The sequence below is a fragment of the Meleagris gallopavo genome, chromosome 1 (assembly GCF_905368555.1).
Source record: "Meleagris gallopavo chromosome 1, MGAL_WU_HG_1.1, whole genome shotgun sequence".
NCBI classification, from domain to species: Eukaryota; Metazoa; Chordata; class Aves; order Galliformes; family Phasianidae; genus Meleagris; species Meleagris gallopavo.
Genome location: NC_139404.1, coordinates 45,374,390 through 45,401,252, shown reverse-complemented (window position 1 = coordinate 45,401,252; position 26,863 = coordinate 45,374,390). Strand labels below are relative to the sequence as shown.

The following is a 26,863-nucleotide window of genomic DNA, read 5'->3' as shown; positions in this document are numbered from 1 at the left end:
AACCCTCATTCAACCAGCACAAGGTGGGTTGGCAAAGGGCTGGCTGGGTGGCAGAGGCAGCTGTTAGTTCTTGTCCCATTAGTCCTTCCGCTCCATCTGTTGAACAGTTCCAAAAATTCTGGGGTAGATGAGTGACAAGAAAGAAGTCAAGAAAAATGCCATTGAATATTCAAAAAAGGGCTTTATCTGGGGCTACAGCTGAGATAAACTCTTGCAAACTGAGAACTGTATGGGAAGAAGAGAGTGGCTGATCCTATGAGAGACTGGCAATAACTGCTTGGACTGGTTCTTAAATTTACTAGCGTTTTCTTCGGTTGCTATGCCAGTGTAATATAATTAACATATGCTGCTCAGTTCCTTGAGAAACCAATCTAAAAGACTGCAATACTCTGAAGACACATGTTTGGACAGGTTTAATTCAGTGCACGCCTTACATTTTTATAGACAAAGTCTCCAAAAAGCTAGAATGGATGCTTTTAGAAGACTTACAGCTCTTTGATATTTTGTATTTTATCTTTTCTAGTCCTGAATCATTGTCTGATATTTAATATGGCATGAAATATCAGGACAAAGTCAGTGATTACTTACCTCGCTAATGGAATCCACAACTGACCTGAAAACACAGACATTGAACTGAAAAACTTGACATTGCTGATCTTGACAGGCTCTGTATTATAAGCATAAAGCAGCAAAATCTGTAAAAGAGATGAAATAGGTAAGCTATAATGTCCTATGGTGTAGTAGACCTGAGCTATTTCAGTGATACTGGATCATAATTACTATCAAATTCAGTGTACTGATAAAGATTTAGATAACTGACTTTCATAAAAAAAGGTAGTGGCTGGGATCCTCTGAATTTGTACTACACAGTTTTTATAGATGCTAAAGCAATTTATTAAGGGATATAATTTATATGGCTTTGAAAATGAGGTGTACTCTATAGAGTTGCCATTAAAATCTCAGTCTAGTCCTGATCCTAGTCAATCAATTCTACTTACATTCAATTCAAAAGTTCCTGTTTCAAGTAAGCTGAACGGAGAGCTTTTACTGAGTTTCAAAGGGCAATTATTTATGTTTCCCATATGACCTTGTGCATGGCTGTCATCACACTAAAATTAAATCCATGAACTGCATGTAACTCACCAGCCTAATACAGCACTATCAAGATCAGAGCAAAAGATGATAAACTAGAATGTTCTATTCTTTCACTGAATTAATCTTCTGTACGATTAAATGTATGCTCCTCGTAGTAGCTGAATATATTGGCTATATGGACAGTGTCAAGAATATGGCATTTATAAGCAAGTTATTTTCAAGGGTTGTCTCCAGATCTCTACTGATCTGTAAGGCCCAGTTGAAATAACTTAGAAAACTTAGAAAACAAAGAATAGGATAGAATTGCATAACTTCACATAGCTTTAAATAGCTATGCTATTAGCCAAATTTCGAAGAGGGGAGATCTCATCCAAATTTCACATAGTGGAGGTCTTAAAGACTTCAATGTCTTGCAAAAGGCATGAATACAGTATGGCCTGGAGGCTCTGCATCACCTCCAATATTTTCCTTTGGCCTGTCACCAAATGATCGTCAGAGCGTTCTGCGTCTTGGATAGCAGTTTTGTGTCAGAGTAAATTAATAGCTCCCTGCTGTCCAGCTTGATAACTGACATAGGTATAACTCAGTTAAAAAGCTGATCGTTCATGGCACAATATTGATTAGAAATGAGACTTAATTTGTTTTAATACATAAGGAACTGCTTTTGTGTAGTTGTACCTTAGTCTCTGTATCATTGGTTGGCTTTGCCAGAGAAGGAATATACCACTGAATGCTAATTTCTTTATTTGAAGCATTTGTTGCCCTACTCTCCATCTGACTGGCTGCTTCTGTGATGGCAGAAACTGAAGAAGCTATCTTCACACACAAAATTCCAGAATTTTCAAGAGACACCTGAAACACACATACACAAAATAGTACTAGTAATGTTGATGATAACTTTTTTGGTGTAGCATGCATTTGTTTATAATAATTTACCATCCCTTAGTATCAGTATGACTTTCAGTCCTGCACAAACATATGCTTATTTAGATAAACAGGTCATTTTAAAAGGTGTCAATTTTACCAAGTGAGAGCTTTGCAAAGTTCACACGAAGAGATGTTTCTAGTGAAAATACAAAGGACCTCTGGGCTGACTTAGACAGCTACGGTACCTGTGATTGCTATATCTGACTTGTTTTCCTTATGATTTTATCCTTTTTGTTAAAAAGTAAGATATGGCACATTCACCATACCAGAGTTATTGCTAAGAAAGCAGTTGGGCTGCTAACCATATTGATAATTAAAAAACAGATCTGAATGCCAGATGTCTTATTTATGCTTAACTTTCTTTTTTTTTTTTTTTTTTTTTTTTTTGGTCATTAGCTGTACTACTAACAAACAGTGATATGTGTGATATTTACAAAATTGCAGTCATTTAATTTGTGAGGATTTTTCTTATATACTAAAATACTTGTGGAACATTAGCAGGCATCACCATTTGGACATCATTTACCAAGGAAACAATTGGAGGAATATTGGCAGCCAACATTCATTTATGAATAAAAATCTTTAAAAATTGCTAAATATTTTATTTAAAGGCTGACCAGTGCCATGCCATTTTTAGTTTTAAAAGTGTTTTGCAGGTTTGCAAAGAGTAGAGGAGGCTAAAAAATGACATTTTGGGGAGAATACTCTTTGAAGACATAGCGTTGCCATCACTGATTCCAAAATATGAATACACCTGCCTGGGGCATTAGTTCTGGTTTTTGAATACTTTGAATATTCATTGCTGAAAAAGCCTGAAGAATTTTACCCAACTCATTTTCAGAAAAATGCAGCTCATGACTGACATAAGGCAATAAATCTAAATGAGTGGAAGATGGATTTTTCACTCTGACCTAATCTTACTTCATTGATGTGGCTTTATGAACTGAAGATAAAGATGGAGTCATGCATGCTATTGTCATGCATTTGAGCACATCCATAGACCTTCATTATGGCACGGTGCAATTAACTGGGGTTGATCCATGCTGCATAGACTGAGAATACCAAGGCAGTGATAACAGTGGCTGTATCCCATAGCCCATCACAAGTAGTGCTAGGTAATCCATCTAGAACAGGAATATTTTGTATTCAGGATCTTAGATTTTAGCTTTGGCAATGAATCACCCATGATCCTACTAACATGGAATGTGAAGAAAATTATACGAAATAGACATACATCTACATGAAGGTGGAACAATATCATCTGAGACACATCCTTCAATTAAAGGTCTCAAAAGTTCATTTTATGATATATAGAATCATAGAATGGCCTGGGTTGAAAAGGACCACAATGATCATGTAGTTTCAACCCCCCTGCTATGTGCAGAGTCACCAATCACCAGACCAGGCTGCCCAGAGCCACATCCAGCCTGGCCTTGAATGCCTCCAGGGATGGGGCATCCACAACCTCCTTGGGCATATTTGTTTCTAAAATATGTGGTAGACTTTCTTTCTTCATGGAACTACATCTTTTGTTATTTATATCAGATTGACTCTTTTTGAGGAAAGATACTGTAACTGCTCTGGTCAAACTGGAGGGTTGCTGAACTACATACAACTATATCTATTCCACCCTCTTGAAAGTCTGAGAACAACTAGCTGACTTCAATTCCTACACGCTATCATGAATTGGAAGGGGAAAAAAAAAAAAAAAAGTATGTGAAATGCCACTGGCACACAATTTTAATTGTAAACACCCTAACATACTTGGATTCTTTGTCCAGTAGAAAAAAAAAGTGAGTCAAAAGCAGTTACAAGACACATGTAAGTGAAACAATTTCGTACATAAAATTTACTCTTTCTGAAATTATTTGTACTGTTAAAAATACCAGTATCAAATTACAGTAACATTAAAAGAAAATAAAAAAAACTTATACAGTTTTCAGAATAGTTAAAGGTTCTAAAAATATTGTGATAAAAATCAATGAAGCTTAGAATTTAAAAAAGTAAGAGCTTTGTGCTTGTTAGCTGTCTGCAACAGTGAAGCTAACACGCGATTATGCGGCTTGCACCTGTCACGAACATGACAGCAAGCTCTGAAGCTTATTATTCCAGGACAGTGTAATACTAATTATGTCAAAAGAAGAGCAGACAGAGTAAAATAATTTTTGATATATGACGGCTGTTACAAATGTCACATACCATATATTTACAATATATTCAGTGGCACAGTCAGCTCTTTGTTGGAAAATGAGTAATGATATGCTGTCCAACACTGCAGAAAGTTCACCAACTCTAGAAGAGTAACTTTCAAAAAAGTGTTTTTATTCACTTTGATAAAATAAAAAGTTCTCAATACGCAAGGCTCCCCTGCCTCCATCTAACCCTGAGCAAAGTAGACAGAAACTAAACCATAGAGAGTAAGCTGTCATTTTAATTTTTTTTTTAGTATTAAGATACTTATTAATATGAGAAGTGGAATGGAGAAACTTGGAAGCAACTTATTTTGAAATTGAATCTTCAAAGTCTTTTCCCATTCAATGTTCAATAAATATGCCATGGTCAGCGTAGACTCCAGAATTTCAATTTAGTATTTCTCTCAGTGGCATAGCCTGAGGTGCTTACGTATTTGAAAGCTCAGATAGGCTGTTTGGAAGCCAGAAAAGACTGATTTTCTCATCCATCACTAGACAGTGAAAAAATTCAAACATGAATTAAATTTGAGACACACGGCTCCACCAAATTTTGAGAAAATATACCTTCTGGATAATTAATTTCTTTCCTCAGCAGTGCTCCCAGAAACATCACCCCTGGAACTTGCGAGAATCTGAAGTTACAACTGTAATACATACTTCTAAAAAATCCATGAGAACAGCAAATACCTTTGAAGAATCAGGTGGACTACCATGTGACACTTCTAAATCTTGTAGCTGTTCTGGGAAGCTCTCGAGACAACACACTGAATATTCAAATAAGTGTTTTTTGAGAAAGGAATGCATTTCTGCAACACGTAGAACAATCCACGAGTCAAAAAGAGAATTCAAGTGTCCATCTCTTTCAGAAAGTGATCCAAGTCCTGATTTATGGGCAGCTTTGAAAAGAGATTATTTTTATTACGTTATCATTTGCCATTTAAAAGTAAATTCTTTAAAAGTAAATTCATACCTTTTAAAATACAGTAAAATGTGTAGATTATATAAATCAATTCAATAGCAAATAAATGCATTTCCAACAATTATACTGATTGTCCTTGAATATTGCTACAGTTTTTGTACTGCAGATTTTCAATGGAGATTTGATCATTAACAAAGCTCTGCCTAGATGCAGTAAGCAGTGTAAAGAGGAAGATGCATATTTGGGGTTTAGCAACTTAAATTAAATGTGTAAGCATCAGTGTATTCACTAGACTTCTAAGCACCAACTAGTATAAAGGCATATTTAGTCATGATCATGAAAAGTAGCTCTTATGCTCACCCAAATTTAGATAGCTAGTGGCTGATGAGCAACTCTTCAGGCTGCATCAACAGTAACTGCAGCTGAGATACATACACACATTTTGATGCTTACCTGTAGACACCTTACTGTCCTTATAGTTCTGTGGTGAGGCACAATACTATTCTTTCATATGATGCTACAAGGAAAAGATTCCAACCCTCTCTGTAATGATTAATTCAGAGTTGCTAAGTTTCTCTCCAGAGAAAGTCTACTACTGAAGCCTCAAACAAATCCCTGTATGTACAATCTGGTCTGATTCTTAGTTATCAAAGCACCACTTCCATATCCAGCTCTGAAAGTAATAGATTCTTACTCATTTAAAAGGTTCTGTCTAGGTTTGTAGCAAAATAAACCAAGCACATAACATCTGGGCATTTAGCCCAAATGCTCAGTAATGTTCAGCATTCAATTTAAACTACAGTCACTTTCCATCTTCACAAACAGACCTCCAGACTGAACTACTCTATTTCTGATCTGATTTAAGGCTGACGTACCTAGAATTAAAATAATACACAGCTTAAGTTTGTGTTTATTGTTTTTTTAATGCTCCAGAGATAGTGCAATGCTATAGTATGATGGAGAACAAAGCAATGACAGCAGGTAGCAGAGCCCCAGGCTGCAGCAAGTGAGGATAAGCCCAACTGCAGCAGCTGTAAAAGGAAAAAAGCTGTTTACCTTCAGAAGGGCTCAGGTGGGCAGAGATCTCCAGCAAGATCCCCTTGCCTCCACTGCCAGCCATTACAGGAAATGTGGGAAGGGATAGATCCTGGCTCCACTCCTTCCAGTCACACAGGTAAAATTGCATGCACCTGAACTCCCCTAGGTTGGCCCGCCTTCCCACCAGGTGTTCAATCACTGCTTCAAGCCCTGACTTAGCATTTCTGCTACAGATAGTAACAGAAATTAAGTTTTGAAGGATTCTTTCCATGGTATCCTTAAGGTCTGTGAATAACTATTAAAAAAGGCAACGATACCTTTACCTACAACACTTGTACACTGATATAAGTCGTGACTTCAGTGAAGACTTTTCACTCTTATACAATTTAAAGGAAATAAAAATGAAACTTTCTCAGATTTTGGACTTAAAATCTGATACTTTAGGCCCATAAAAACATTGTGTCATCTACAGCAGTTTTCCAGAAGGAAGAAAAAAATCATACCAAATAGTTTTGTGTGACAAAGCCCTTTTATATAACTATGGTATCGAATTAGGTGAACCCATGTTATTATCTCTTTCTTCTGGCTGGAGCTGGTGTCAAGACATTCTGTTCCTTCATTTTGGTTCTGCTCCTTTATGATTTGTTTATTTTCAGTAAAAGATGCTGTATGACTTCCACAAACAACATTGTATCCATCTGCAAAGCCAGTAACAGATCAAAAATAGATGTTAAGCCAAAGGTTGCAATTCAAAACCTGTTTCTGCATTGTGTTGGAACTGGCTGCCTGCAACTAAAAAGGGAACTTGTGAACTCAATTATGTTTTTCATTAGAGGAATATTCTTCATATTGTTTCAGCACTTTTTGAGCATTGTAAAGAAAATATTTCTCTGATCATAGCCAAGAATCTGAGTGATCCTGGCAAGAAAGATAGAAGGGCAGAGAGAAACAGCTTTCCTCCCTCTCTCTCTCTCTGAGCTGTGGAAGAGCCAAGCAAATGCAGAAGTCACAGTGCTTTGTCTCCAATCTGTGGGCCACACAGCCATCCATCTGCATCACAGTGTTCTGACTCATTAACAGTATAGCTATACATCGTGTTTAGATCTATTTACAAATCTTTGTTAATTGAAACATTTAAATAAACCATTTAACTTAAATTGAGATCTGTGTCTACTCTATGTCATCTAACATTTACCCTGAATCCTTGAAATCCACAGCAAAATGCAATCCTACTCCTCTCTATTAGTGGAATCACAAAAGGCCAAATTAATTACACTACGTGCTCTCCTGTACAACTGGAGCCCGACACCACAAGTGAAGTTCAGACAAAAACCTATAAAAAATCTGTGTATGTTTTGCCAGCACAAAATCTTTGCAAAGACTGGATTCCTCACTTCTTGTTCCAATCCTGAGCCAAACTGAAGTTCCTAAGGGACACGATGTTTTAGGTTTTTTTTTACACATTCTTTTTCCCTCCAAGCAAGATAAAAACCAAGAGACAGTAAAGCTTAGCAGGTAGCACTGTTACTCGCTGAGGAGCAAACCAACATGATCAGCCTGAGTGGGAAGGATTTCTGTTGCTCTTATGCGGAAGAAAAAGGTCTTGTAAGATCTAAGGAAAGCTCAGTAGTGTAGAACGAGGATCCAAGCACTGATAACTCTGCTCCACTCAAAAGAAATGTCTTACATTATACACGTAACAACATGTGAACTGGAGTAGTAAAAACATGATGAGCACTTAGTGAATCACAGGCATCCTTGCAGATGCCATCAATTGCAGCTTTAGCAGATGAACATCCCAATTAGCCTGATCTCAACTTAGAACAGTTAGGCACTCAAAAATGTTTATTGTCAACTTCAATCCAATCCAGTTCCTTTTAGATATTAGTGGATTATCAATTAAATAATTTCTTTTTGACTATGTACTAAAAAATTGTCTTTGTTTGATGCTGCCTAAAAATCATACACAAAAAGAGGGGGAAAAAAGCAGTACAATTATCATTATACTGTAAACTGTGATTTATACAATTTTATACTGTATCAGTATTTCTCTCTCAAAAGCCTACATACCTCTTCTGATCTGTTTCTCATTTCAAATTGAACAAATATTTTATTATTGTAATTCCTAATAGTAAACTCCCAGAAAATCGTGTGTGCTTCTACAAAATCTGAATGCCTTTGTTATTCCTGACATTTCACAGGTAATTGTAAAAGCAGAATTTACTTAAAATATCTACATTGTATATTAACAAAACTTAAACATTGTGTTTCATTAATGGCTTTAAACAAAATATTTGTCATGCTGTGCTGATGGTTTCCATTTCAATTTGTGTTTGTATGTTTTGGCCTACTTTGCTTTCCTACAGTTTCATTTTTCCCTGGACTGCCCAACAGTACTATCAGGATAAACACCTGCTGCATTTGCTACAATAAAAAAAAAGTAGCTGTAATTATAAGCAAATGGTGCTAGCACTAGGCAATCAGATTGATGGGAGGTCTTAGCATAAAACACTTGATTTCATAAACCAATCAAAACACATATGTTTAAATGCTGTAAAGTAAGCAGTCATCGCTCAGCTTTGCCAACAACCATCAGGCAGAACAGTTCAATCAAGTTGTCAGCCATTTGAGATGACTGAAATGAAGCCATAGAACCAAAATTTTGTTACTAAATGTTTCCAGGTGTAAAAATAAACAGAATTCCTAATTGCATTCAATTTATATTTTCTGAAAAACTTTCATTCCATCAAATCCAGTCATTATAAAACAACTGTTGCAGTTGGAAATAAACTAGGCAAAGACAGAGTTCCACAGAAAAGCAAGTGGAACTGTTTCTAGTAGATAATACATTGAACCTGAAAGGCACACTCTTATTAGTCCGAGTTTGACTTGTAAAATGATGTATTAGCAAGAGGTGGGGTTGTTTGTTTGGTTTGGTTGGTTTGCTGTTTTTTGTTGTTGTTTTGTTTTATTTTAGTGGAGAGTTATTCAACATTAACATTTCTTTGTAAAACCATAAGAAAAAGTGAAAATCTCCAAGGAAAAGCTATATAGCTACGGAAAAAAATACATTCTAACTGAGTGCTTGATTAATAAAACTGTGATGACTGACTGGGGGCCAAGAGCTAGTAGAAGCCTAGGGAAGCCTTGTAACAAAAGTCCATCTGCTTTCTTAAAAGATGTGCTCTATTCCTTTCACTTTCTTTCTCTGATCCACAGGATGCAACCAGTGCCATTCTTAACCTATCAAACACATACAATGGCTGATATTGAGGATCCAAATAGAGGATTAGTCAGGTCACCTAAACTGCTTATTTCATGCTGTCAAGATTCAGCTTTTCCTTTCTAAATCTGACTTGCAGTTTTTATAAATGAAAATTAGGTGACAAATATATTACTAGATTATAAGGCATATATTATTTCTTATTTAATGTTCTAATATTACTAGGCAGAAAATAATACCAGACAAGTAATCTCTGTATGAAGCAAGGAGATCCATCAAAGCAAATTCTGGGATTTTCTGCTGTACTGTATCCTCCACGTTGTTTTCTTTAATGCTCTCCATTCCAGTTAATAGCTGAGAGGCAACCACTGCTTCACTGACCTAAAAATAATATTTATTTTATTTAAGACCTGTTCACTGTGATATTTATACAGATTTTAAAATGTGAGACCAGCAAGCTAACAATGAAAAATTAATTACCCAACATATTATATTTTTTAAAGCATCTGTCATATGGTACATACTGTATTTAAATAAATCATTATTGCTGGCAGCTTAATTACTCCACAAGTGATTTCAAATCAGATATCTTCACCTGGGTGCCACTGATGTCTACCCACACGTCAAATACATATGCACATATCAGGCACTGTGCTGTTATATTTGCATTTAATCAACATAGAGGCAAACAGGGTCATATCTGTCCATGAGAGATTAAATGCACCACTCACACAGTGTCCATTCTAATTTCCTCAAATTAAGACCCATGCCAGAAATTTCAGAGAGCCTTAATTCTTGTCTTGTTTTTGTGTGTACGTTGTATGAGATAAAACTAGACAAAAAAATTAACTCTTTAGAACCTTGTACCAACCTGTCTGGCTGCTCTTACTGCAATCCAAGCTCGTACTTTGTAGCCTTCTGATTTCAGAGCCTCACCAGCAGAGGAAGAAAGTTCTCCAGCAGGGATCTAAGGTTATACACACATTCTTAATTTTGATTCTAAATGTATTCTGGTAAAATATACTTTGATGGTAGCAAAAGTTCTCAGACTTACAGAATTGTTTCATTTAAAACTAAAAATCAGCATTAATTTTGTAAATCCATGGATTGAATGCTAAAATTTAAAAATTTGCTCCTCTAAAAGTTTTCTCAGAGCAGCTTATACTATTACCCTCATTGTTCTATGGATTTTTGGTATAATTTTCCATTTTATACAATCTTAATTATTCTTTTATTTTAAACATTGCACACTTAAAATGGTTACTAGCTGCTTTAATGTGGTTAAAACCTTTTATATTCCTCATGTTTGTACTGGAAAAAAATGAAATCTAGTAAAGTATAAGTATTACTACATAAAAATCATGTTAGAATGTTCCATGTTCTTTGCAAAGATAAAATTAACTAGTACAGAATCAGGAGTGAAACCACTTGATTCTGTTTCTTCCCATTTTATAACAAAAAAAAAAAAAATGTTTAAAATGTTATCATATTCAGTAAAAAATGACAAATCACATCAGACATTATATAATTCTACTGCTGTACTACGTGATTTCCTCATGTGGTTTTTCTAGTAGGATTTTCATACCAGTATTTTTTACAGGTCACACTAAGTAATAGCTTGGCAAGATGAACAGTGCTCTAACAGAAAGATGCTTCCTGCTTTGAAGAGGCCACTATGCAAAAGACAGAAAACATACCTCTGATTTTGAAGCTACCATCTTATCTCTTTGTGACAAATTCTCATTATTTGTGGCAAAATGCAAATATAATAGTGCTATTTCAAGATATGATCTTCTTATTAACCTGTAAGAGACAACACACAGGTTAATCAGTGTTACTATGAAAGAAAGTATTCTGATGATAAGTCTTGTCAGGCAGCATCACCATATAAATCATTTATCCAGTCCAAATCACCTACTTAAAACATATCTCCTTTCAGAGAGCCAAGTAGTCTTGCTTTGAAGTCTCAGTGAGTCTAGAACATCCCTACAGTATGCTTAACATATAACACAATGGTTTATGAGTTTGACAAATACAATTTGTGCCATGAGCAACAAGTAGTCAATAAATAAATGGCAAATGTTTAGTAAGAAAACTGTAATTCTAAAAGAAAAGTGATCTTTCAGTATAGAACTGACAAGGGTTGCTCTTCCTTTCTCAAGTCAAGGCATATATCTGTTGTCCTGGTTTCCTTGACGTATGTATGGCAGAATTTGGATGTGGGTCTTCAGTCAACCCATAAAAAATTTTTCTCTCTTCCAAGAACCAGCAAAAATGCTAAGGGTGATCAAAATAATCTTTGGACTCAACCGAAGAACCTTCTTAGTTCTTAGTTCTACACCAGAATATTCTACATCTTCAGACAAACTGCCCTTATCAGCTCCTTCCAGTACTTCTTTCTCCTTTGTTCACTTTTACAGTAGTATTATAAACCAGGCCAAAATAAATGTATCTGCAGAACTTCTTCTACATTTATATTCACTGTATGTTTCTACGTCTTTTTATGTAGATTCCTCCCAGCACTGCAGAACTCTGCAGATTTCCCCTAAGAATTGGCTTCCTTAATCTTAGCAACAAACTCCTGCACATGCAGTTACTCTTTTGGACAGACGTATTGCACAGAGTTGGCTGCTGAGACAGTCCCATAAATTCCAGTGTGTGTGACTTGTTGAAGCAAAATATGAAAGTTACAGAATGATGTACAGTTCAGGAAGAGGAAAAGTAAGTGTGAAGATGACAAGTTCTACACTTGGTTGGCCACAATTTAATTAACTTTCTTGTCTCACTAATAAAAAAAAAGTATTTCAGGCATGAAGACATGACAATTCCATAGATATCTGAGGGCTTATATGAAGATGATTGGGATGTTTCATTATCTAAAGTAAGACAGTCAGGGTTCACTGATGTTGTTGTACAGAATTTTAGAAAGAGTGTAGCAAATTAAGTAAGAGTGTAGCAAATTAAACTTGGAGAACATCACCACAGCCCTTTTCTCTACCATCCTCTATCATGCTGATGGCTTGTAGAGGATTTCACTTTGCTACTGCTCTGGTGTTCAGAGTTCTGGTTCATTAACATAAGTAACAGAATACCCCACACAATCAAGGTAAATTGCTGTCTTTACACTGTCTGTAAACATACATGGCACATTATTCATTAAAACTGGTCGAGAATCTAAAAAAACACTAAAGTACAATATGTCAGAGTTGCTTGAAAGAATTTATTGGCTGGCTTGCCTCAGTTCTTCAGGCATCTTCTATGCAGATAACTAATGCCAAAGTCAATGTCCTGATATCTGTTACAAACATATTTCCTACACTCCTCCTGCCTCTGTTCTGCTTTTTTTCTGGCTGCTAACCTTTTCAAGCTGGATTTCTATTATCTGGAAGGGGGCAGACCACAGCTCATGTTCTGAAATATGAATAAAACTCCTCTTTTACTAGCACTGTCTCTGGTCTTGAGAGAAGGAGAAGAAAATTGGAAATAAAAGCAAAAGCCATAGATTCATATACTCAAAAATATGCTTTAAAATTGTCTTCACATTTGTTTTAAGTAAGAGAATGAATATACTGTAGTTTTACGCTACAACAGTAAAGTAAACAGTCCAAAACCACAAGAAATCCAACATCAAATCTTACAAAAGGGTCATATTTTGATAATTATATATATTTTCTTACTCAAAGTTTTGATCATGTTTCTGGCTCAGTTTTATAGCTTCCAGCAGGGTTTCAACAGCTCGATATGACTTGTTATTTCCTGCTTTGGCTATCTGACATTCCACCTTACCTAAGAAAGAAATATAGAAAACTAGTTTGCAAGATTTTTCTGGTTTTTGTTTGTTTGTTTTCTGTAAGATCTAACCCACTTGCCTCCTAGGAAAATTCAACAATGGATTGCATTATGATTTTCTTCCCGATAAGCAAAATCCTTTCCAGATTTTTTAAAATGTTATGCACAAATCCTGTATTAGAAGTTATTTCTTAAAGTAGCTAAAATAATCAATCTTTGGAACCATAATGACACCTAATATGCAGCAATCTTAACCAGAAGATCATTGTACATTGTGGGGTTAGAGATCCACATAACAGTCATGTAGGCCTGTACATGGCCAGAAGGATGTCCCCTGGCCACAGGATGAACTTAGCCAGTCAGAACAAAGAGAGCCTGTTGGCATCAGCTTTTTCCCACCAATGATTATCCCACCTGCAGACCCTTTCCTTTTTGTAAAATTGTAGGAAAAAAGTTATGTGAACGTGCTTTTTGTTTGATAGTAGAAACAATGAATATAATTGTTTTCTTTTAAGAAAATTCTTTAACTGTTCCAAAAGACAAAAATTAGGTAATCCTTTCACTGATAAGATGTTTATGGTGTACTACACCTTGACCGAAGGCCCACTCAATAAAGAACAACTTGAGATTCTCAGCATGTGAATGGATGTAAGCTCATTTGCACTATTCTCATCTTTATAGTGTTAATTCTTGCAAATGGCATTTTAAGTGTTACTTTATAGAGTCTGAGTGCCTTTCTGGCTAAGATCCTAACAAACCAGCTCTTCATGGTGGAAAACATAATGCCAGTGAAGTCCAAATGCATGCAGACATTGTGTAACTCGTTAGCTTTGTTAAGTCATTTAGAAATACTATATGAAGCTCTCATCTTCTTTACTTCAGACTGATGCAAATAAGCTAATTAGCTTTCTACAGTGTCTTAAACCTCATCAGCTATGCCCTTTGATCCCTGATAACACAGAGATGGAAAAAGTTCTACTGCAGTTTTGAAATTATTCATTGCATAATGCACCTTGAATATGCTATCATGATATGAAACACAGGAAAGAAATCTGCAATTACAGGGATACGTATCCACATCTGTTCTATTTTGACAGGAAAACATCTCCCTTTTAGGAAAGCCCACAAGTATAAGATTATCATACAAATGCTATCATGATGAACAAACAGGATTTTATTTACCTATCTGAAAAAGAAGTTGAGCTTCCATATCTAGTGCTTTTGTTGCAGATGCTCTGCAAAGCTTCAGTGCTGTTTCTAAATGTTTGAGAGCATGTAACCATTGCAGCGGATCTTCTCTTTCAGGTGTGCAAGCTACTCTTTCAGCTAATGTGTTTCCTAAGGAAAAACAAATAGACATCTCTTAGTAAATGATTTAATAAAAAAACAACTTATGCAAAACAAAGTTAATTTCCTAGAACAAATACTGTTATATATTTGCCATTACAATCCAATTCTCAAAAATTTAAGTGATTAATGGACATAGATGTGGAAGTATCATACTATTTCACTACTTCACAATGCTAATAAGGTTTACTTAGACAATTCAAAATAAGTTTAGGCTACACAAATCAATCTGTCACAAATGATCTGTAAGTACTGGCAGTAAGCCACTTCCTACCACTGTTCCACCTGACAGTTGCAGGTAGAACCCACCCCTCTGTCAGCATTAACAAACTCCAAAATTCCTTATCTACTAACCAGATCCAAAGGCTTCTCTGAAATAATTGGTTCATTATCTTTACTTCTGACATATCAGCTTATCTTATCTGCTGATGTATAAAATATGAATGAAAATGAATGAAAAAATATATATATTAATAAATTGCATTTTTTCTTACCAATTCTCATTTTGACTTGGGCCAGAAGGTTTATATAGGGCAAGTAGATATTTTTTGCAGGTAGAACAAGGCAGGTCATTGTACTGTCTTCTATCTGCTGTTCAATATATTCTCCACAAAAAAAAATCTATGAAAAGAATATGTTTTGTAAAACTGAGTTACAGATAGCAAATTAAATCCTTTGAAGAAGTAAGTTAGGTACTTGTAAAACCCTAGAACTCAAGAGTTTCTTATAAAAGAGCACTAGAAGATGATCTGATACTCTTGAACTCCTTTACTTCAATTTGTGATTGTCTTCTTTGCAGAGAAGTTTGGTATCAAACGGAGAATTTCAATGAACTCTTAATCAGATTTATTAACACCATTTTGGTTTCTAAGAGTAAATTCACTCAAAACAAGTTGTCTTTCAGAAGCAGAACTCCCAAGTAACCTTATTATTAGAAAGAAGCTGTTATGTCTGGAAAGAAATCTGACATTCAACAAAAGCCAGAGGCCAGAAAGGAAAAATAACGTACCTATGGACCAGTCAAACTTTTCATTCATAAAAATAAAGCAATGGGGAACGCATTATAAATTGCTATGTCTGTAAGGATTTTCTAAGTCAGATGACTCTAAGTTAAGGAATAAAGCTAAATTCTTAAACTTCAGTGCTCAGAAGTCAGGAATTTTATGAGATGTACATTTTCCCTGAGGTGCTCAGCATAATGTATCCCTCAGATTCAAGTGGGAAAACTGAGCCTTCAGCACCTATGAAAAATGAAACTCCCTATTTCAGTTTTCACATATGAATATACATTTGCAAGTATTCAGGATTTTTTAAGCCACAAAAATATCAGGCTACTTAGGACCATGAATATGCAAGATGAGTATACAAAATAAGCTTGGCAAGGTGAATTACTTCTTTATACTACATAATCTTGGGAAAATTCCCAATTAATGGGAATAGCCCTTTAAATAAATTGTTAGAAGAGTTACCAGAATCGTTGTAAGAATTTGCAAATGCTGTATAAATTGTATACTCACTTCCTTCAAGGTGATTTCATGTGCCAAATTTAGTAAGTTTAATGGTTCCACTGAAGAAGAACAATTTTCCATATTCTCTATTGTTTGCAGCGCTAGTACATCTGTCATCAGAAGCATACTTTTCACAAGAGTCAAAGAAGCTGGAGGAGAAATAAATTTATCCTCTTGGAGTAAACTGATGATATTCTGTTTGGACATAGATAACAAAAACCAATGTAGTTACTACTTTTGATGTCTCTTTATGAGGACAAATCGCACAAAGTGAAAAAAAAAATCTACTGTGGAGTCACTATTTCAAGTTTATTTAATGCTGGCATCAGCTGTTCTGACTCTACCAAAAAAAAAAAAAAAAAAAGTATCAAAGAAAAGCCAACAGTTTCTCTTTTGTGCTCAAACCTGCAAAAGAAGTTTAATGTCAGCTGTGGGACATCCTTCTTGCAGGTCAAGAATTGCTGCTTGCACCATCATTTCAGCCTGAGTCTCAATATCACCAAAGGCTTCTGCCTCTAATATTACTTCTTTTATAATACTTCTGCATTCGGCCACATAATTTTCTAAAACAAGGAAATATGTGATTAATAAAATATAACAGAAAAGACCACATTGTCTTCTTCCATTTTAACAAGTTGATTCTTCTCTAAAAATTTACAGGAAATCTGAAAATATGGATTCCACATTTTCCACTTCATAAATTCTGTGCCAAATTTGCTCTCAGAAAAGAAGAGAAAAATTATAGTGTTTAAATCATACATTCCTTAAATTCATCAAAATGCATTTTTAATATGTAAGTCACCAGCAATTAATAATTAAATTTTGCAGAGTAGATGTCATATTCAAAAATCTGATCTTAGTTAGTTAGCATTCCAAAATAGTATCACAGAAGAGATTAATATAAAAGTTTGTCTGCAGACCTGGACTGTGATTTTGATACTAGAGCAAGCTTCAGAATTTATACTGTTTATAGAACTAAGTAGGAAAAACTTTTTCTTTCATCATCAAACAAATCTTTAAATGTACTTCATAGGATCTCATTTAAAATCTTAAAAAGAATCAAGAACATGATATTTTCATTTATAGGCAATATAAAAAGTGAAAGAAGAAAGCTTTTATATTTTTAAGACTAGTGGCTTGTATTTTTAAAACAGACATAACTATTTAATTTGATTTCACTTTTAATTACCTTTGAACCTTTTTACTACATGATTATCAAAAGATAATAAACACCAATGTAATGGTTTGTGTTTTCAACGCTCTGAGGAGAGATTATACTCAGAAATACAGTACAGTATCCTTGCTGCACAGGATGAATTTATTACAAATAATTGCACAGGACTGTTAGTATTTTTATTTATGAAAAATAATTGAGTCTTCCCATTATACTCCAAAAGTCTAAATCAAAAAAGGTTAATACCTTCCTTATCACCAGCACTGCGTAGCTGTGTTGCTAGTGTAGTCACTAACATTTTACGACACCTTAGCCACAGATGTATATTCAGATGATCTTCTGCTACAGTACTATGAGCCTGTTGAACAACTTCAACACAAGAATCCTAATATTTCCAAAAGCAAGAGAAACGTTAATTATGGAATCGATTGCTTTACTACAAACAAAGCAACAGGACAGTATCAGTTTAAAATAAATCAAGTTAATGCAAATATATTAAACATAAATTCATAATCATAACTAAAATTTTATTTGAAGAATAGATACTGTTACTTGCTTGTTTTTTTTATATATATAGCAGGAGTCCATTTATTATTTAAATTAAAATCTATGGAAAAATTGAAACATTAACTAATTAAACCAGTTTTTATGGGTGTGTGCATAAATATATATTACTTGTAAGTGAAAAAAACTGAAGCACCACATGATGAGCAGCTCATGGAGAATAATTCTAAGAGTCTGGACTTTGCTGGTATCAAAAAGAAACCATTGCACTGAACTCTAAGGTACAGAATGGCCTACTGTAACTGTTCAGTGGGGTAATATTGAGTTCTGATACATAAGTAAAGATTAGAAACAAATTTCTAGTCTTTGATTTCTAGTTCTAAGCATTTCTAATGATTAGAAACAAACACCAATTTAATGTAGTATTGGAAACACCTAGCAGAATTCTCAGCTCAGCTCCCTGTGCCATTTTCACATACTATAAGCAGTCTTTTTATTACTAAAGCTCTGCAGTCCATAGCTAAGATTTGCCTCAGATATGCTCCAGAAAGCAATAAAATGACACTTTCTCTGTTCATAGGATTCTATTTGCCTTATTGTGCAAATGTAAATGTGTGGTGTATAATGAATAGGTTTTGCACACTGGTTTCCCAAAGCATAAGTCAGTATCTTTCCACGCTAGCCAACAGAATTTCACTGATACCTTGCTAAATTTGGAATACAGCAATAATGAGAAGTGTTCTGTTTGTCTCTTAAATTAGAGAATACTCTGTGGAAGGTTTTCAATTAAAAAAAAAAAAAAAAAAACATAAATTATCTCAATTGAATTGTACACCTGCTATCTATTTTTTCATTTTGTATCTTGTTTTTTATAAAATAAAAGGAGATTTTCAATGCTGTCACAGGAAACTATTCATACAAAGAATGCAATTCCTAACCACATACAACAGAAATGGTGATTATAGAGATATGTTGAATATAGTACAGCTAATCAAGCAATTGAATCACATCATATACCATTTTCTCCCCAAAATAACAGCAACCGTGTGATATGGGTGACTGCTGTGTTCCAACATTCTGAAAATCTCCAAACACTTAGTACAAGACTTCATATAACAAAAAACAATATAAATACTAAATCCACACATACCAAACTCTCCCTTTTATCCTTTTTTTCTTGAAAATTTGTCGCTGTCATCCTAAAAATATCTGCATCTTGGAGAAGTCGAATTGCAGAGAAAGCCAAAGCAACGCTATGAGACGGAAGAATATTATTAAAATCCACTCGTTATACTTGTCATTATGTTTTCATTATAAGAGATATTTCACTTCTGACTCTATCAGAGATATTTATAAGCAATTTTTAATGATTGCTTCATTTGAACATAAAACTTGCATTAAAAGTATATTCTGAATTTGTATGAAAGTGAGAAAAGAGTAGGAAGAGAAACTGTGTTGCCAAGAACAGATATAACCTGATAATAATGGGTAAGTTAAGAAATACAATCTTCTGTTGGAGCAATTAAAATGTAACTCCAGTCAAAATTTCTGTTATCCACATCTATCTCCAGGGATAGGCTTTTAGAAATTAACAGATGTAAAAATGAAAATTATGAACTGGGAGAGTTTTCCAGACTATATATTTTTCCTTTTGTTACATCCCCATAACTAAATAATCACAGAATTTCAGTAAACACCATCTATCAAAACTTGAACAAGGTGCCATGCTGGGATAACTTCATCAGAAAGCAATCATGTGATATTGACTCTGAGTTCCCACTGCCCCATCACAAATCCTTTTCTGGAGCTCTCCAAACAGCATCTTGAATGATACAGGCATTACTAGGACTACTGCAGCAATTAGCTGAACCTCACATGACTCCGAAAAGTTATGACTTGGGATGTCAATATATTGCCAGTTTTCTTAAAATACTTACTGCCATGCTTTTATCCATTTTCACAGTTTTTTTGAAGCTTTCAGATACAATTTTCAACTTTTATGACATCTATGAAAATGTAATGCTGTAACATAGACTTGGTGAATAAAATTATTTTCAGGGTACACAGACACTTGCAAAACCAACATAATGAGAACTTTTGAACAGGACTTTTTCCCAAAGAAAATGCTGCTCCATATATTCTGAGACTGAAAAAAAAAATAGCAGTGTCTCACAGTATTAACTTTCCATCTGTAATTGTACATTTTCCCCTGAATCTGTATCTCCTCTTTTCTTGTTTTGCAATGCTACTTATTCTTCACCCACTGAAGCACATTCTCCTAATGATGCAAAAGTACTTGGGGGTATCTCTAGGTCACCTCAAAGATTTTTCAGTTAATTGTTAAAGATGTATAACCAAAATCCAAATCTATACTGAAGTCTCTTTACATAGAGAGATTTTACATACAGAGACTCTATACAGAGACTGGCTGCTATAGAGCAAAAGGAAAAAATAATTTATGAATGCCTTCAGGTCTTCTTACTTACACTACCAGGGTAGTATAAAGAGCTTACAATGCAAGAAGGATTCAGATTGCTTGAATGTATTGCTTTTGAGAAGTATTAGATTAATTGCTATAAAGGCAAAGTTCTTGATTCATGAAGAGTTCACTGCTCTGAAATTACTCACATTTAAACTCACTACTCACAAATTACTCACATTGTTCTGCCAACATGTACATGACCACAGGATATATAAGCTCCAGAGGGTATTGAGAAGCCCTCCTGCCATTTCTAACTCTATCCTCCTTGTTGTTTTTGTGATGCAGAATCGGATGGATTACACCAATTCACCACAAATAGGTCCAAAAGTAGCAGTGAGAACCACAACTGTTAATATCTTGTCTTTCAGCTTTCAGAATTCAGTCCTTATGAATCTCCTTCATCATCCTTTTACCTCAGTTTTATTCACTGATGTGAAACTAGAATAAATCAGTGTTGAATTTGATGACAACTCTCTCTCAAAAAAAAAATGGAAAAGATGAAACAAAATTTGCTTATAAAAGCAAAACGAACACTATGGATATTGCAATGAAATATCCCAGATGCTTTTCTTTCTTTTTATTAAGAAGAGTTTCCTCCTGAAACCAGACATCAAAGTTAAAATTACGGCAAAAACTGACATTATTCAAAACGTTTTTTGAGGTGCTGTGACTAACTTTTCTCATATAAAATGGAGAAGGTGCCGCACTCAAGAGTATATGCAAGCTTCTAAGAAATATTAACCTACCTTCCCAAGCCCTATGGCCCCCAGCTAACTGTGTTGTCAACACTCAGAAATTCTGAAAATGAAGTGATTTATTTTAACATGCTTACATACAAATCACAACGTTAAAACGTTAAAAAGGCCTCAAGACCAAGACTTCATATACATACTCTTTTAAGTAGTAGTTTATTCACATAAACAGACAAGTACATATTTAGATAATCAGAAACCTCACAAACTTGGGGGAGATACTGTCTAGGTATTTTCATTGAGGCCAAATATTCTTATACATACAGTTATACTGAGGGATTAATTTTGTGCAAGGCAGAGGCTGTAATGTAGAAGTTTCCCTTGATGAAATTTTTGTGATCCTCTTTTGCTGCCAACAAGAGTGATGTGTCTATATATTTCCCCTGACAAAATACACATCCTGTCATCAGCCAACTCAGAAAGTGGCAAGATGATCAAAATAGGAAAGTACAGCTGACTGTATCAATTTCACCACTAAATCATTTCACCAAAGGAAAAAAAAATGATGAATTTCTGAAATATCATGCAAAGTTTGATTTCTAGTTTGGCAGGTAGGAAACATTTAGCTGTCCAAAGGAATGTTTCATTTCTATCTGAGGCAGATAGATCAGCAGTTTCCATGGAAGGCATTGCAATAAAGTTGTAAAATAGTGTAAAAACAACAACAACAATAACAACAAAAACTCTTGCTTTGTCTGTAGATTTTTGGGTTCTTCTCTGCTATCTGACCACTGTCAATATATAAGGCCCATTAAACAGCCTTCAAAAATTTGCGAGCCCTAAAAAAAATTGTCCATAAAATGCTTCACATTTATTGGAACCACCGATACTGTGAAAAAATGTCTTCAATCTTAGGCAAGTTACAAGACAGGAGAGAAACTACATTGTAGTATATACCTACATGTCAAAAAGAAGGGAGCCAATTTAGCAGGATGAGTATGCTAGAGCCAGTGTTCTATTAACACAGATTTTTACCAAGCCTAGTATCAAGATAAGCCAGGATTATTTACAAAATATTGCATATATCTATGCATTGGTCCTTAGTTGCTAATACGAAAACTTTATAAAATCCACATTCAAAAACATGATGAGACTACTGTTCAGTGATTTGTTGTTTTCTCTTTGACAAATGACAAACTAGTGTAATTCAAAGAGCACTCAAATAAATTAATATTTCATGGTGAGAAATGTAGAAATGCCTACAATAGCCTACAAGCTCTTACTTCTCATCTTCACTAATGGCATTACTAGCTTTGATATAAATTATTGTAGTCCTAATTTGTGAACTTTAAGGAGACCTCTAGGTTTTAAAATAACGTAACAGAAACTCAGGTGATAGATTGAGCAGCAGTACTATTTTACTGCTTTCATTTTACTGCTCCATACAGCACTCTGAAGCTCCTGTCCTCATTAATGTTTTTTATTGCTATAATATAACAGCTCAAAAGGAACTGTGCTACTTAAAAGCTATCTGATTTGGAGCTATGTTTGTTTGCTTAAGATAGCTGGGTGAAACAAAGTAGTTTGCCTTTGACATAGTAGAAAACTTTTTTTTTAATTGGGCATAAAGGGAAAAAAACTCCTTTGAGATTGATTGGCCACCTGAAAAATCTACAGCTTCAGCAAGAGTGTTGCAGGAATCCTCACGATAAGAGTATTCTAACGATAAAAGGAAACATTAATTTGCTTTTTGGCTGGTGCTCACTGTAATGTTTGATTTTATGTAATACTTTTGGTGTTGTTTAGCCAGACTAGACCTAACGAAAGTGACAAACAGGGATTACTTCCTATCTAAACTCAGTACAGGCTGACAAGTAACAGTGCTGTGCCTCTATAAGTTGCTTGTATCCTCAAAGAGTTTTTACTTTAATAAAAAATGCCCAGAAGGAGCTCGTCACTACTGAAAATGATGTATTTTTAAAGTATTATCCTTTTTATACAAATTAAAATTACAAGTATACTAAGCAGAAGAATCCTCCTAGACGAAAGATCAAAACAATGGTCAGATTCAACATCTGTAAGTAGTTAATATATTTATGTATGCTCCGTATATTCAAAGAACAGCAAAAAAAACTGTTGTTTCTTGAAGTTCTCCAAAATAATTGAAAACCTCAAAACACTTTAAAATAGTAAAAAATGCAGGACCTAACAAATCCAGACTCTAAACAAAGAGAAAACTTCAACTTTTTCTTTGATTTTGTACAAAACTGTATCACAGAAACACCTCACAGAGAAATCACAGGCTTATATCTGATGACCTTTAAAAAAGTAAGATAAAGCAATAATGAAAAATAAAATACCAGTATAAATTATATTTGTGAGTGCATTAATGGGCTTATTATGGTTAGCTACTAAAATTTAGAAAATTACTGTAACTTTGTAGACATAAAGGATTTAAAGAAGAAGTTGCTAGATTTTTATTTATTCAGTTAGTTTACATAAGCAAGGCTGTATAATACACGGTTGTTCATAAGGATGTTTACCTGAAAGCTGCTCGGTGCCATTGCTGAGAAATACCTGCAAGCTGAAGTTTGGCTTCAATAAGAACCTCTAAATCTTCTGCAGAACACAGAGATATCTTCCCATCATATTTGTCCTGTATGTTCTGCACAAGACGGTTAAGACTTTCTTCAGCTTCTGTTAACAAAATTCCCTAGAGAAGAACACAGCATTGTATAACTTAAAAAAAAAAAAAAACCCGAAACTTTTCTTAAAAAGTGTTCTATTCCATTATAGCCTACTACCACTACACCCTGGAAGAAACTAACATTAAGACAACGTCCTTTTTCTATAAGTAGCTAGGGCTTGTAATTTTGATTTTGCAGATTTATAGGTTCTAGGTGCTGAAAATAGCAACATCTTAACTGTGCCTGTACTGTTTTAATTTATGAGCAACTGCATTATATACCATAAGAGAGTACTTTATAGCTTAACAGCAGTGCTCAATAATTTTAATTCCTCTCATTATCTCATAGCTATACTTGATAATTTTATAGTGTACTTTTTACATGCTTAGTAATTTTAAACAATAAAATACAATATCAAAATACAATATGAAAGACACTGCAAGACATATTACAGTCTTTTCTATCTGTACTCTGATAGATCTTTGAGCACAGTATGTATACTGAAATTTCAGCTGTAATTTGCAGTCTTTCTAACAAACAGAGTTGTAAGAAGCCGGGAAAGCCAAGTCTAAAACAAAGTAAACTTTAAATAAAAGCTCAATCATGGAACTTTCAGAAGAATTCTTTGGCTTTTTTTAGGTGACTTCTCTGATAAATTCGGAGCTCTACTGTAAGAGAAAGAATCAAACAATTAAAGAAAAATCAAGAGCCTAAGAAATATATTATGTCTCTTAAATGAGCCCGATTCAAATTAATTTAACATTTCTATTGTAGTTATCTTCGAGATGCTATGTTCACATAATTTTAAAGCTATACTAAAACTTCTAAGTTTCTAATTCACAGCATGTAGCAACTGCCATTCAAAACCAATCCCCATTTCACCAGATGTATTTCACATACTACTCTGTTTGTTAGAATGGCTAAAAGCAGATACTTCTGAAGTGGAAAGCCACTCTGAAAGAGGAATATGTTAGCTTTTGACTTTTCATGACGTGGATCTACCAAGCATGAAAGTTACAATTTATCAACAAACAAACCACCTAAAAAAAATAACCTACACTATTTTTCTCTAAATAAATTATTGGAGAGAGCAAGGTAAAAAATTTGAGACATTTCATATATGATAGAGAATTCATTTCCATTTATTTGTAGAGCATACTGCTCCATCAAAGTCTCTGACATGTTCTACAACTGCCACCTCTGAAAGGAGATAGTTTGTTCCTGAAAATTCATTCAGTCTCTACTCTTGTTGCTGAAACCGCCATACTGAGATCTGATTGTGAAAATACGGACATCTATGTCATAAATTTAGTTACACTGAAAACATTAATAATGTTTTAGGAACCATCTGAAGTTTATTAAGCCCTTTTTCTAGAAAAAAAAATTACCTTCAGCATGGTCATATTTAATTCAGCTTTACAGTCAATGAGCTGCATCACTGTGTCTCTTTGTTCCCGTTGTCTTGAATTCTTAACAGCATCAACTGTCAAATGCATTTCAAATGAAATTTCAGATAACAGAAGCAGAATCAAAGCTATATTTAGATATATTAGCTAAAATTACTTGAAAGGTCTTAATGTTGTTTATTATTTCCATAAAGATTGATATGATCAGCAACAATTAACATTAATATTGTTTAAAATGTGACAGTTTAATGCATGTGCAATTGTTAAAAGTAAAAAAACAATGTTTCATAATTTGCAGAATAAATCCACTTTTTCAGCACCCTTAAATTATTACCTTTTACATTTGATGGTGTAACTCCATCTGGCTTGTTATCAACAGAATATATGTATTTTTCCACTTTTTCAGGTATATAATTTATTGTGGCAGAAAGGCAAATGATGAAATGCATTTTGGCTAAGATTAATTTGTTCATAATTTGTTGGTCGCACAGTGGCACTACTGTTAAAGACAGACTCCAATTAAATATGTCCTCCAGTACCTAAAAAAAAAATCAGTAATTGTGATCATTTCAAATGACATATTTTATATTTTTATTTTTCAAGGGATATTTTACTTCTAATAATAATAATGTTTATCAACAATTAATATGAGCAGCATTAGCAATGTGATCTTGGTCATAGTCATAGTTGATTTTTTTCTTCCCAAACTTAATTCTCTCCCTAGCAGCTACTGCTGAGGCTATAGCCTCAGTGATCAATTTTCCCACAGAAGATGCATTTAACCCTTTGTGTGGGTTCTAGTTTTCTACATTGTCCGTAGCACTCTTTTAGCTAAAGCTACAAAAAGCACGTAGGTAAAATGTAGTTCATAAAACAAAGTCAAAGGAAACTCTGCTACAACTTCCCCTAACTAGAAAGGTGAGGCAAAGAAAAAATGTTCATCATTCTATCTAGAGCTCATTACCCTCACTTCAGATTAATACATTTAGAAGTACGAAGTCTATACAGCTTTGCAAAATGAGGAGACCAATAAGAACTGCGTATAGACTGTGAAGTGTTCAAATCAAAATCTCAGGAAAAAACACAATTTAGAAATAAATCTGAAACAAGTGAAATTGAAAGCTGTCAAGATAGACATTTCATTTCTATCTTCTAATATCAACTGTTGTAAGAGACACATAACCTTGCTGTAAATAAGAGATGAAAGTGAAGGGAAAAAGTTGTTGTTCTTTTTTCTATTTTATCAGTTTGGTTATATGGTATGGCTTTTTTGCTGTTTTCTGCTAGCATCTACTTCTACTTGCTCAACGGATCTGTGACAAAGCAATTAAAAATGGAAAACAAAAAAATCACTGATAAACATATAATTTTAATTAAAATGAGAATTAATTAATTTTCAGATTCACCTTTTTCTTTCAGCTTCAATCTAAATTAGGATAAGCCTATGAAGAGAACTCAGAAGGTCAAACAGCTGATGTTCTTGCTATTTTAGTAGGATGAAAAACAGTTGCTATTTGTTGCAATGAAACTGTTGAGGAGAATAGGTTTTCTATTAACTTGTGTTTACCAAAATATGTTTTCTGAACCAAATAATCTCTAACTAAAGCCACTGAAATAAATCTATATGTCCAGCATTAAAATTTTGGTACTTTCAGGTTATTTTTTTACCTGTAAATTTGTAAAAGTCAGGAGAGATTTTGAGGAGTCAAAGTACAGTAAGGTCTGTAAAAATCAACAGAATAAAAAATTAGTAATGCGTTATAATAGAAGTATGAGATAAGCATGTCAGCAGAGAAGCAGACAAGTATAATGCATTTCCAACTATTTTTTTATGGCCCGGAAAATATCAACAATTGGTATCTATGGGTTTCACATTTCTG

At 34.3% G+C, this 26,863-nt stretch overlaps 1 protein-coding gene across 10 annotated transcripts in view; it reads right to left on the bottom strand.

Annotated features, from left to right (window-relative positions):
* CFAP54 (cilia and flagella associated protein 54) overlaps positions 1-26,863 on the bottom strand; it is a 105,611-nt gene that overhangs the window by 5,764 nt on the left and 72,984 nt on the right. For 7 of the 10 annotated variants that reach the window (XM_085223458.1, XM_085223507.1, XM_085223483.1 and 4 more), the window contains 18 exons: positions 26,652-26,705; positions 25,318-25,522; positions 24,966-25,060; positions 23,434-23,603; positions 18,867-18,969; positions 17,459-17,597; positions 16,444-16,601; positions 16,048-16,233; positions 15,025-15,151; positions 14,366-14,521; positions 13,072-13,180; positions 11,092-11,197; positions 10,266-10,361; positions 9,634-9,775; positions 6,675-6,869; positions 4,902-5,110; positions 1,774-1,947; positions 589-695 (listed from right to left, as the gene is read on the bottom strand). In XM_085223458.1, coding sequence (XP_085079584.1) covers positions 589-695; positions 1,774-1,947; positions 4,902-5,110; positions 6,675-6,869; positions 9,634-9,775; positions 10,266-10,361; positions 11,092-11,197; positions 13,072-13,180; positions 14,366-14,521; positions 15,025-15,151; positions 16,048-16,233; positions 16,444-16,601; positions 17,459-17,597; positions 18,867-18,969; positions 23,434-23,603; positions 24,966-25,060; positions 25,318-25,522; positions 26,652-26,705 — 2,531 coding nt within the window. Of the gene's footprint in view, positions 1-588; positions 696-1,773; positions 1,948-4,901; positions 5,111-6,674; positions 6,870-9,633; positions 9,776-10,265; positions 10,362-11,091; positions 11,198-13,071; positions 13,181-14,365; positions 14,522-15,024; positions 15,152-16,047; positions 16,234-16,443; positions 16,602-17,458; positions 17,598-18,866; positions 18,970-23,433; positions 23,604-24,965; positions 25,061-25,317; positions 25,523-26,651; positions 26,706-26,863 lie in introns of those variants that run through there. The other 3 variants (XM_085223498.1, XM_085223513.1, XM_085223523.1) reach the window with 3 other exon arrangements.